We start from the raw sequence: 13,348 nt of genomic DNA, 5'->3' as shown, positions 1-13,348 counted from the left end.
TTAAATTTTAAATTTCCTCCCCTTTCCCCTCAACTTTTCTATCCCCTTTCAAGTTTTCCTTCTTCTACTCCTGTGTCCATTTCTTTCTTTGTCTTTTTTTTCTTGGACCTATGAGATTTATTTTTAATTAAGAAACAATATATAAATGCACCCTCCGTAAGGAAGAACAAAAATCTTAGGCTACAGACCCCCTTGCCCACCAGTTCCAGCCCTGGTGTTCTCCTGCACCCTCCCTTATACCCACCCCCATTCCCCAGGTAACTGTTATTGAATTCTTGCACGTGTTCATTGTGCGCCAGTGGAGGCCGTTTTCCACAAGGTTGTTAGGATATCACAGCTGAGAGAGGCTCTACCGTTCCACCATACGGTGGCTTCAGGCTTCACGGAGGCACGGAGTTCTCTGACCAGTTATTCTAGACTTTGACCCGGAAGTGACGCACATGACGCACACCGCTTCTGCTAGAAGTACTGCAGTCATGTGGTCCAAGCCCACTCTAGGGAGTTGCAAAGTGTGGTCTGACGTTTGCCAGGAAGGAGAGGAGGACTAGATAGCCGGAGGACCAGGGGTGTCTACCAGAGCCTATACTTCTTCTTCTTTTTTTTTTCTTCCTTTTCCTGTAGTTTCTTGTTTGAGTGTGAGCCTCATAAACTCAGTTGGAGTGGCTTCTCCCCACATTTTTTTTTTAATAAGGTGGGAATAGTTTTTATGAGGTGGGAATTATCTGTACCTTGAAATCTTGATAGAATTCTCCAGTAAAACTATCTGGGCTTGATGCCTTGTTTTTGTGGGTAGATTTTCAATTACCATTTCAACTTCTATAGTTATTGGTCAGGGTTTTACTATTTGGGGGGGATCAATTTTGACAATTTATATGTTTCTGAAAGAAATGTTCGTTTTAGCCATTGTTTTAAAGTTGTGCCTTTGGTGCATAGAGTTATCAGACTTTTTTTTTGCGGTACGCGGGCCTCTCACCGCTGTGGCCTCTCCCGTTGCGGAGCACAGGCTCCGGACGCGCAGGCTCAGTGGCCATGGCTCACGGGCCCAGCCGCTCCGCGGCATGTGGGATCTTCCCAGACCAGGGCACGAACCCGTGTCTCCTGCATCGGCAGGCGGACTCTCAACCACTGCACCACCAGGGAAGCCCCAAAGACTTTTTGACTTTAGCTATTCTAGCGGGCATGTGGTGGTACCTCATTTGTGGTTTTCATTTGCATTTCACTGATGATTAATGATGTTGAGCATGTTTTCACGTGTTTATTGACCATTCATTCTTTGATTAAGTGCCTATGTTTTTTGCCCATTTTAAACTTGGGTTGTTTTTCTTATGATTATTGAGTTGTGAAGAGTTCTTTATAAATTCTGCATACCAGTCTTTTGCCAGATGCACGCACTGTGAAGATTTTCTCCTGACTGGGAGAATTTTCTCTTGCCTTTGCATTCTCTTTTTCTTTTTAAAATTTATTTATTTATTGGCTGCGTTGGGTCTTCGTTGCTGCGTGCGGGCTTTCTCTAGTTGCCGTGAGTGGGGGCTACTCATTGTTGCGGTGCGCGGGCTTCTCATTGCGGTGGCTTCTCTTTGTTGCGGAGCATGGGCTCTAGAGCATGGGGGCTGCGGTAGTTGTGGCACGAGGGCTCAGTAGTTGTGGCTTGCGGGCCCTAGCGTGCAAGCTCAGTAGTTGTGGCACATGGGGTTAGTTGCTCCGTGGCATGTGGGATCTTCCCGGTCCAGGGCTCTAACCTGTGTCCCTGAATTGGCAGGTGGATTCTTAACCACTGCACCACCAGGGAAGTCCCACCTTTGCATTTTCTTAATGATACCTCGTGTTTATGTTTAAGTCTATGCTCCATTTCAAGTCAATTTTTGTGTATGATGTATGGTAAGGGTTGTTTATTTGTACCCCCCAAGGGTATCCCATTTATTTCAACTGGATGGCCCATTTTCCAGTCTGTTTTTTGCTTTTTCCTCATTGGATTATCTTGGCACCTTTGATGACTATCAATTGATCTCATACCTATGGGTTTATATTTGGGCTTTCTATTCTGTTCTATTGATTTTTATGATTGATTTAGAAATATTTAAATGTAAAGCTCACTGAATTCTCACAAACTGAACGCACATGTGTAATCAGTGCCCAGATCAAGAAGCAGAGCCTGGCTAGTTCCCCACATACGTTATTCATGATCCCTTCTAGTTATTACTTTTCCTGCTAAAGGATAATCACACCTGACTTCAACAGTGTACATTAGTCTGACTGTTTTTGTGCTTTATATAAATGACATCATACAATATATTTTATGTTTTTCATTGAATATTGTGTTTGTGAGACTCATTCATAATTCTGTGTAGTTTGTTTTTCTCATTGCTGTATAATATTCTATTTTATGAATGCCACAACTTCTTTATTCATTGTACTATTGACGATCATCTCAATGGTACATGATTAACATATGTCTAAGTGTTTTTCTGTTAATTACATACCTAAGTAGGCATTGCTGGGTCAAGATCTTTTTTTTTTTTTTTTAATTTAAATGATCTTATGAATCCGATACTGACCATGTAGACTTAAATTTTTTAATGTTGTAACAAATTGTTTCAGTCTTAACACTCAGTCGTCTTAAGGAGCATAATTCAGTGAGGTACGTGCATTTCATTCATGGATGGATCAAGTTCTTGTCTCCATCACTAACTTTTCAAGGTCACCTTGAGCAAGTTGTTCAATCTCCTGCTCTTCTATTTTTCTTGACTAAACTGAGCATACTAACTTTACCCTGACTTATGTTGTGATGTGAATAATGATTAGCTTTGTAATTATAGAAGATTTTATGGTAAAACCATGCCAAATGATACCTTTAAATACTTCAGTGCTTTAGAAACTAGCACTATAAAATGATAATAAGAAAGCAATGATAAGGGACTTCGAGGAAATTTCTTATTGTGGGTTTTTCATGGCCATGTGTGGGGATATTTGCATGTGTTACTTTGCTAAACTCTGTCCTCCCCTTTCGGTATTCTGTTGACCTTTCTATGCATCAAATTAATAAACCCTCATTTGTCAGCTCAGTAACTGAAAGAAAATGTGGACAGAACTTTCTCTGGCTATGATTTATTAATTATTACTTTTTCCTTGCCGATTTGTTTTAGGTCAGGACTGATTATTAGGTTGTAGGTGAGTTTGCTTAACTCTAGCTTTCTTCCCAGGAAATCCCTCCATTTCCCCTTTACCCTCAGCAGTTATCACCTTGTTTAAAATGACGTAGTTAGAAGAGCACAGCTTCATTGTATATTAACAGGTCTTTAGAAGTCAGATGGGTGAGGATGTTTGGGGTTATGCGGGGTTCTCCTGGCTGTTAACCCTGGATTATCTCCTGTTAATGGAGTTTGTCCAGTTTCCTTCTAGGGTGACAATCAAATATAATTCACTTAATGACAAGCTTTTTGGGGTTAAAATTCATCTCCTTCCTGACAAAGTTGAGTTTTATTTTACAGTGTATAGCCTTAGGAAGATAGTTCAAGCTTGAGAAGTCAATTTTAAGCAGTTGTTTAAAAGGAAAAAAAAAAAAAAAGAAAAGAAAAGATGATCTTAGTTTACTTTCCTTAAAAGTCAAACCTTCAGGCATGAGAAGTATCCCAGGACAAGCACCTTTTTGTTTTGTTTTGTTCTTCATGGAATTCTCAGAGCTTGAAACAGGGCTTGGCCAATGGTGGGTCATCAGCGGATGTTTGTTAAATGGATAAACGGATGCACTAGGCAAAAGCAGCAGCTTTTACTAACTGACTTTAGTTGGTCAAGTTATGTGATCTTGTAAAGCCCCAGTTTGCTCATCAGGAAAATGAATATAATAGTAACTATCTCATGGAATTGTGGTGTTGAAAAAACGGGATCGTGCTTGTCAGACACTTAGGGTTGTGCCTAATTACCTTGTAAGCATCTGATACATTTTAGCTGCTGTTATTAGGTCTAGGAAGGGGAATTAGATTGTATTTTGAAAGGTTGGCAAAACAATGACAAAGTTTCCAAACCTTCCAAACCTCCCACTGAGATTCCATTGATAGATTTCATCCAGTGTTTTTTGGCAGATGAATTGGTCAGATGGTTGCCTGGGAGACAGTCTGCTTTCCAGGGTGGCTTTGGAAGCTCAAGTTGCAAATTGCTCCTTAGTTCCTGGTTGTAAAATCACCATGAGCTTTTCAGGAAATGAGATAGTAGACATCGGGGCTGAAGTCTTGGAGTTTTATTTTTTAAGTTTTGGAGTTAATAAACGTTGTCATCACATATGGCTTTTGAATAAGGGCACTTGAAAGAAAAGTGTCTTTATTCAAAAGAAGAACATATTTAGGGAGACAACATTGATGATTAACTGATCAAAGGAATTGATTAACTTTGGAATATAACTTTAATTATTTAGATAAAACTTTCTCTAATGGAAACCTGAATTTTCCTATATTCTTAGCAAGGGAATATGCTTCTACCTAGAAAATCCCCCTAATTCTTCTTGAAGTCTTTGTTCCACTCTGATGTGGTTGAAAAACATCCCATTTGGTTTATTTAAGACAGAAACAGGATCTGTAGATAGAAATTAAGTGAGCTATTTTTCTTATCTTCCAAGGCAAAGGTGCTTAGCCTGTAATACTTGGGAAAAGAAAAATCAAACAAAAGCCAACAGTAGCTTTGGAAATTGCTTCCTCTGAGGCCTGTCGTCTTCCTTCACCCAGGAAGCAGTCATCCTCCTGTAGATTTTGTGGGGCAAATCCAGGATGTCAAGAAAAGCAACATTTTAAGATTAAATTTTTTTTAAATTTAAGTTTAAAAAAATTAAAAAATGTCCCTCAGTTATAGATTTTCTTGGAATGTAATATCCTCATCAGTCCTTGAAAATCATCCCTTAAGTTGTAAAAATGGCTTCGTTCATTAATGAGGGCTTTGTGCAAATAAAAAGTTCCAAACGTCCTCTGGACTTCATTACTTCTTTCTAACATGTGCTGCGTTTCTCCCTCACTGTCATGTACTCTTTGGCTTTGGAACTGCAGGGGGACATTTTTATCCTTAGTGCCAACCAAATGTCACTAATGAAATAGCATAAACTCATTCTGAAGAACATCATCTATCAGGTAGCTGAGTGTGTGAGCAAATCTGCCAGGCCCTAGACCCCTGGTGGAGTATGGGGTGGCAGTCAGACACCACAGTGGAGGCTCCAGGAAAACTGTCTCATTCATTCATTCACTCACTCATTTATTTCAGCAAACGTTTATTGAGCATTTAATTGATGCCAGGTCCCGTGCTCCATGCTAGGAATGTAATGGTTCAAAAAAATAGTTTCTTCCTTCTTAGTGCTTATGTCCTAGTCAGTAGTTAGACAGTGAAGGAAAGGGGGGGAAAAAAGGTTATTGCCTAATAAACCTAATGTTTACTCAGCAAATATTGTAGAAGTTAACCTTTCTGTGCCAGGCACCATACCAAGCTCTGGACACAGTAGTGCCTACAAAAGACACAGTCTTTGTTTCTGTGGACATTTTTGTGGGGGAGAGGCAGACATGAAGCAGCATAAAAATAATAGAGGCTTTAATTTCAAGCTCTGATAACAGCGACGATGCTGCTGTGATAGTGTAATATGGAATGGGGTAGAAGTGGGGCTGGCTACTTAATCTTTCTGAGTCTTAATAATTTAGCCAATGAAAGTGGAAAAAGTGACAGCTTCCCTTCATGTCCACTTGCCTCATCCTGTAAAGGTTAGGTGGAAAACAAAGTAAGTAAAAGCACAGGCACAGGCATAGGCGCGGGCACAGCCCCTGGTCTTTGGAGCTGAGCACTGCCCCCTGAGAAGAGGCAGAGTCTCTGCCACAGCAGCCCTGCCGCACCCGCCCCACCCCGCCCCCAGCAGGGTTTGGGAGTATGGGCTGAACTCTGCCACACTTCTGAGCTCAAATAATTCACGGTATTTTGTCCCTTATCTTTTACTTGAATACACGTATAGAAGATGAAGCTACAACACGTTTGGAAGCCCATCTAAGGACTGTCAGTTTCCCAGAGTAACCCTCACCTCCAAAGCCGACAGGGACAGCTTGTGGTTGCTAAAGTGTGTTTTGTTAACTTAGACCATTTTCCCTGCAGAGAAGAAATCATTTTATTTATTTTATTGAAGTATAGTTGATTTACAAGGTTGTGTTAATTTCTACTGTACAGCAGAGTGATTCAGTTATACATATATACATACATTCTTTTTCATTTTCTTTTCCATTCTGGTTTATCACAGGGTATTGGATATAGTTCCCTGTGCTCTACAGTAGGACCTTGTTTTTTAAGAAATCATTTTATCATCGAATGGTATCTGAAGAGTGGAAACATGTATGTGTCTTGTGTGTGTGTCTAAACTTACTGAGTAGGATTTATTGGTAAAAAAGAGTTATTTATTTCATTAAGCAAATAATGGAACAGAGTTCAGCTCTGTATGGATTGAAGATTTTGGCATTTTGAGTCTGTTGATATAACTGAAATGTGATTCTTTTCCCCCCACTTAATGCAAATTTGAGGATTTCCTAAAGTATGAGAATTGATAGATGAGTGACTCTGGCCTAGAAAATGGCATGTTAGTGAAAACACACTGATCAGGAAAACTTCCTCTTTGCCTTTAGCCAGGATTCTGTTTTTACCCCTTTTTGCAGTTTAAAGGATTTTTTCCCCAAGTTGATTTAAAAAAAGAAATGAGTTTTAGACTTAAAAGTTAGATGAGGGGGACTTCCCTGGTGGCACAGTGGTTAAGAATCCGCCTGCCAGTGCAGGGGGCATTGGTTCAAGCCCTGGTCCGGGAGGATCCCACATGCCGCCGAGCAACTAAAAAAAAAGAAGTTAGCTGAGGTAGACAGGTAATAACATACATTAAGTGCACATTTATGTGCTGGCACCTATCCTAGGTGGGAAATTATATTTCCTAATGAATTAAAATTTCACTTAGATGTTTAAAGTTATTGAGATACGTTAGTTTTCTATATTTTTATCACTGTTTCTGTGTTTGGCTTTTTGTTTCTGGTTCATCATAGTCTGTGTCATCTGCCTGTTGGGTGGCCAGCACCACGTGAAGCCCATGTCTAAAGGGGTGGAAGACAGGGTCGGGGCAGGGGTTCCTTCTTCAGAAGAACTTAGCTGGGGGCACAAAGCCCCCTGAATGCAGAGACCTTGAGCGCTCAACTCTGTGGCCCTTCAAGTAAATGGGAGCAAAAAGAAGGAAGAGATTGCTGGTGGCTAGAGAAGGGATTCCCAGATCAGTCAAAACATTTATGTAATTGTGGCTATCAACCTAAAATTGCCAACTTTTTGTCATGCCAAGTCATTGTTGAAATTATCACCATTTTTTGTTACCTCATTTCATTAAGGGGAAGCTATTTTAACATGAAAAAAAGAGAAAAGACATTACACTAGAACAAAGGGCGGGCATTTAAAATAAATTAGTTCAGTTTTATGAAAACCTCCACGATAGCGTCCTTATCTTTTTAATTTCGGCACTAGTGAAAATGTTATCACAGAGTGGTATTTAAGAAACACTGGCCTGAATGAGACGTCACTGAGAAAGTGGACTTTGCCTGGACCAAGCACAGCGAAGAGAGAGGGGTTGTCAAATGCATCAAGGACTGGGAAAAATCACCTGGAGGTGGTAATGGCTGGGGCCCACAGGAGGGGCGATGAAGGATAGTGGGAAATGTAAGTGACTAGGGAATGGGGCACTTTAAAACCCAGGGAGAAATTCAGGTTTGCCGTATGTACAATGCAGAGCCATTGGAGCTTTTTGAGCCTCAGAACATGAAAATGGCATTTCAAAAGATCGATCTGGTGGCTTAATGTCCTGTGAACTTGGGAGGTTTGAGTGGGGGCTGGGGGCCCTGTTGCTCTTAGATTAAGTTGCGAGTGGGTGGAGCCCAGAATAGGAGAGTGGGTACACAGGTAGGGGAAAGGTCAAGCTCAAGAAACTTCAGAAGAAAGAAAAGATAGGACTTGGTGACACACATAAACATAAGAGGAGGAGGACTGAAAATGACAGCCAAAGTTTCTAGCCTTGGAGAATTGAAAAATAGTGGAAATATTGACACAAATTAGAAAATATATGTAAATTTATTTATTTATTTATTGAAGTATAGTTAATTTACAGTGTCATGTTAGTTTCAGGTGTACAGCACAGTGATTCATTTATATATATATATAGTTATGTATATATCCATATATATGTTCTTTTTCAGATTCTTTTCTCTTATAGGTTATTACAAAATATTGAGTAGAGTTCCCTGTGCTCTACAGTAGGTCCTTGTTGGTTATCTATTTTATATATAGTAGTGTGTATTTGTTAATCCCAACCTCCTAATTTATCCCTCTCCCTGACAATTTCTTAGTTGATGTAATAAAGTACTAAATTTGTGTTGTTGTAGCTTATCCTGGGAGTGGGTGAAACCACAAATAGTATTTTGGGGACCCTATGCTTCTGTCAGGGACCTGGTAAAGAAGCTTGATTTACTAATTGAATGTTAGCAAAACATTTCCTTCCCATGTGTTTTCAGAAGCTAAGTGAACATTATGTACTTTGTTCTTTCTTTATCCCCCCAAATTAGGAAACTATGGTATGTGATTAGGAAATTACGGATTTAGACATGATTTGTCCAAAGAAGAGGGGCACTTCAGAGTTGGAGCTGAAGAAACCATGCGGTAGTATACTCTGAAAAAATAAGCTTCATTTTCTCTAAGAGTAAATGTCTCTTTTGCTCACTGTTGTATCCCCAGAATCTCACTCATAATTGGTGCATAACATATTTCTTTAAAAATGAGTGGTAGATCTAGATAGAGTGGATTTTATGCTGTGTAATAAATTATCTTTTATCATATCTGGTAGAGAGGACAAAGAGAATTCTATCTCAAGATCACAAAATTTTCCTACTAGGAGAAATCATATGCCATGAACTAAACTCAGTGCGACCCTAAATGATCTTTGCACAAAATCGAGGCAAAGTTCTCTTTGTGCTGACTCTGTTGAAACCTTCTCCACTTTTTGATATAACCAAATTCCACTGGAATGACCCTTAAATTAAGACATTGCTAATCTTGTACATATGAACAAGACATTGCTAGTCTTATACATATGAACATATGTACATAATCTTTTTGAGATGTTACCAGAATTCTTCCAGTCAGAAGCAATCCAGCATCAGCACCTTGGAAAAACAAGAGCCCCGAGCTGGTTGGATAATGTTTGAGACTGGAGGTGAGGGCAGTTGGGGTCAGAGCCTGACAGGTCTGGAGTTCTGCAATGGGAAGCCACTGGGGAATTTCTAAAAAGGAAAAAGACATGAGATTTAAATTTTGAAGAGATGACTTTGTGATAGCTGATGTTGGGAGCTTGAACAAGGGTGGAGATGGTGAGAAGTCAGCACACCTGAGAGAGGCTGGGAAGTCAAAGCATGGCGCACAGATTTCTGGCCTGTACAGCAGATGGGTGTTGCTGATGATCTGAAGTCATGAACCCTGGGCGAGGACCAGGTTTCTAGGCAGATTGGGAAGATTTCAACTTAAGATTTGGAAGCAGCTGTGTAAAAGCAAAGGGAAGTGGAAGGAAACAGGACATCACAGGCCTATTTGAGGAGAGTTGAAAAAGGTGGCAGATTTAGAATTATCGTAAGAAAATTAATCGCTTTCCTATAACCAAATAACAATTGAAAAGTGCAATGAAAAAAAAAAAGAAAAGGTATCTTGACGATTTAAAAAAAGAAAAAGAAAGTGCAATGAAAGGAACTCTCCCATTTACAATAGTAACAAAAACCAAAACACTTAAGAGTAAACCCAATTAGAAATGTGGAAAACGTTTATGAAATATACGTTATGAAAGCGTCACTTAAAGGCATTAAAGAAGAATTTAATAAATGGATAAATATGCTACATTCAAGAATGGGAATACTTAATATTGTAAAGAGGTAAATTCCCCTCAACTTTATTTATGAAGTCATTTTTTTAAACTTGCTGAAAATAATTCTAAAGTTAAATGGGAAAAAATAAGCATGTGAGACTAGCCAGGAAAATGCTAAACAAAGAGTAATGATGAGGTTTTAGAGGCATGCAGTTTCTATTTACACATCTGTGAGTTTTCATATTTTCATAAGTACATATTACCTTTGTAATTAGAGAAACAAGAAATAAAACACTAACAGGAGCTGTAATAAATTATGATCTAGCCACAAAAAAGACGGAAGAGTTTGTGTGTGTATGTATGTGTGTGTGTGTGTGTGTGTGTGTGTGTGTGTGTGTGTGTGTTTCCACTGGAAAGCAATGGTATAAGGATTACACTGAGGAGGAAATATTAATACTGACTATACAGAAATAAAAAGGATTATCAGAAGATACTGTAAACAACTGTGTGCCAACAAATTGATAACTTAAGTGAAATTGACAAGTTTCTAGAAAGCCATAATCCTACCAAAGCTGATTTGAGAAGAAATGGAAAATCTGAATAGACCTATAAAGAGTAAAGAAATTATGGATTAGTAATTGAAAACACTTTCTACAAAGAAAAGCCCAGGCATGGTAAAAGGATCAGTTATGCACCATAACCAGGTAGACTTTATTGGTTTGGCCAAAAAGTTTGTTTGGGTTTTTCCATAAGACATTACAGAAAAACCCGAATGAACTTTTTGGCCAACCCAATATCTCAGACTGTTAGGTTGGTTTAACGTTGAAAATCAGTTAATGTACTACGTATATCAATAGGTAAAGGACAAACACCAGATGATCATCTCAAGAGATGTAGAAAAAGCATCTGACAAATGCTAACACCTCTTCATGATAAAAGCACTCAATACACTAGGAACAGAAGGAAACTTCCCCAACCTAATAAAGGGCATCTATGAAAAGCCCACAGCTACCGTCATACTCAATGGTTGAAAAATTGAATGCTTTCCTCCGAAGATCAGGAACAAGACAAGGATGTCCAGCCCTTCTATTCAATATTGTATTGAGGGTACTGGGCAGTTAGACAAGGAAAAGAAAGAAAAGGCATCCAGATTTTGAAGGAAGAAGTAAAATTATCTTTATTTGTAGATGATGTGATCTTATATATGAAAATTCAAAAATATTAGAGATAATAAAGGAGTTCAACAAAGTCGAAAGATACAAGTTGAATATACAAAAGTCAGTTGTATTTCTGTACACTAGAAATGAACAATCTGAAAATGAAATTAAGAAAACAATTCCAGTCGTTGGCTCGCAACTTTGGGGAGTTTCAAGCAGCCGCAGTGACGGCAGCAACTCTGGATGCAGGAAACGTCTGGTCCGGCTCTGGTAATGAGAGGCCCTAAGATCCCAGAGGTACCATATGAGAAGTCTGGAATGTGTTGGGGACTTGGCTTCCTGCAAACATCGGTTAAGAATCCGCCTGCCAATGCAGGGGACACGGGTTCTATCCCTGGTCCGGGAAGATCCCACATGCCACAGAACAACTAAGCCCGTATGTCACAACTACTGAGCCTGCGCTCTAGAGCCCGTGAGCCACAACTACTGAGCTCACATGCTGCAACTACTGAAGTGCACGCGCCTAGAGCCCGTGCTCTGCAACGAGAGGCCACCGCAATGAGAAGCCCGTGCACCACGACAAAGAGTAGCTCCCACTGGATGCAACTAGAGAAAGCCCATGCACAGCAACGAAGACCCAACACAACCAAAAATAAATAAATAAATAAAATTGATTCTTTAAAAAAAAACTGAAACTTTGTTTGAATTACTCCAAAGTTGATATCTTCTTCAAAAATAATAAAGAAGAAATATTGCAAAATTAAAAAAATTCCATTTATAATAGCATAAAAAATAATAAAATATTTAGGAATAGATTGAATAAAAGAAGTATAAAATGTATACTCTGAAAATTACAAAACAGTTAAAATTAAAGAAGACATAAATAAGTGGAAGAACATTTCTTGTTCATGGATTTGAAGATTTAATCTTGCTAAGATGACAATACTCCCTCAATTCACCTACAGCTTCAGTGAAATCCCCATCAAAATCCAGGCTGGCTTTTTTGTAGAAATTGACAAGCTGATCCTAAAATTCATATGACAGTTGAACAGATCCAGAATAGCCAAAACAATCTGGAAAAAGAACAAAGTTTGAGCACTCATACCTCCCAGTTTCGAAACTTACCACAAAGCTATGGTAATTACTGTGGTCTGAATGTTTGTGTCCCCCTCAAATTCATAGGTTGAAACCCTAACCCCCAAAAGTGATAGTATTAGTAGGTGGGGCCTTTGGGGCAGGTACTTAAGTCATGAGGGTAGAATCCTAATGGGTAGGATTAGTGCCTTATAACAGAGATGCCAGAGAGATTCCTAGCCCCTTCTGCTCTGTATAAATACAATGAGAAGTCTGCAAACTGGAGGAAAGCCTTCACCCAACCATGCAGGTACCCTGATCTTGGACTTCCAGCCTCCAGAACAGTGAGAAATAAATGTTGTTTATAAGCTACCCAGTCCAATAGTATTTTGTTAGCAGACCGAATGGACTAAGACAGTAATCAAGACAGAGTGGTCATGGCATGAGTAGAGACCTGTAGATCAATGGAATAGAATTGAGTGACCACAAATAAGCTCTCACATTTACAGTGAATTGATTTCCAACAAGGGTGTTAAGATAATTCAGTGGGGAAAGAATAGGCTCTTTTTTTTTTTAAGAATAGGCTTTTTAACAAATGTTGCTGATACAGCTGGATATCCACTTGCAAAGGAATGAAGTCAGACCCCTTCTTCACATCAAATACAAGAACGAACTCAAAATAGATCATAGACCTAAATGTCTATTTAAGAGCTAAAATTATAAAAGAAAGCTAAAAGTATAAAACCCTTAGAAGAAAATATAGGAGTAAATCTTTGAGACTTTTGGTTAGGCAAAGTCTTACTAGACATGACACCAAAAGCACAAGCAACCAAAGAAAACAGATGCATTGGACTTGATCAGAATTAAAAACTTTGGTGTTTCAAACAACGTATAAAGCCAGCCCATGGAGTAGGAGAATATTTGCAAATCACATATCTGATAAGGATATTTTATCTATAGATACGTAGATATTTATATACAGTTGTCTCTTGGTATCTGCTGGGGATTGGTTCCAGGACCACCACCCCCACCCTGCTGGATACTGAAATCCATGGATGCTCAAGTGCCTTATATAAAATGGCATAGTATTTGCATATAATCTATGCATATCCTCCCATTATACTTTAAACATCTCTAGATTTCTTATAATACCTAATACAATGTAAACACTGTATAAATAGTTGCCCGGGGTACAGCAAATTCATTTTGCTTTTTTGGAACTTTCTGGAATTAAAAA

The 13,348-nt window shown here is 39.0% G+C and overlaps 1 protein-coding gene across 9 annotated transcripts in view; it reads left to right on the top strand.

Annotated features, from left to right (window-relative positions):
* Positions 1-13,348, top strand: part of SMURF1 (SMAD specific E3 ubiquitin protein ligase 1) — a 102,438-nt gene that overhangs the window by 58,525 nt on the left and 30,565 nt on the right. For 3 of the 9 annotated variants that reach the window (XM_082643782.1, XM_082643781.1, XM_082643783.1), the window contains exon 2: positions 8,595-8,688. The exons of 3 other annotated variants lie outside the window; for them this stretch is intronic. In XM_082643782.1, the coding sequence (XP_082499908.1) occupies positions 8,634-8,688 (55 nt within the window). In that variant the 5' untranslated portion in view covers positions 8,595-8,633. Of the gene's footprint in view, positions 1-8,594; positions 8,689-8,762; positions 9,242-13,348 lie in introns of those variants that run through there. 3 more of the 9 variants (XR_014296018.1, XM_082643779.1, XM_082643777.1) reach the window with 1 other exon arrangement.

The sequence above is a fragment of the Mesoplodon mirus genome, assembly GCF_964341445.2.
Source record: "Mesoplodon mirus genome assembly, chromosome: 15".
Taxonomy (NCBI): Eukaryota; Metazoa; Chordata; class Mammalia; order Artiodactyla; family Ziphiidae; genus Mesoplodon; species Mesoplodon mirus.
This window is presented reverse-complemented; position numbering and strand designations above follow the sequence as displayed.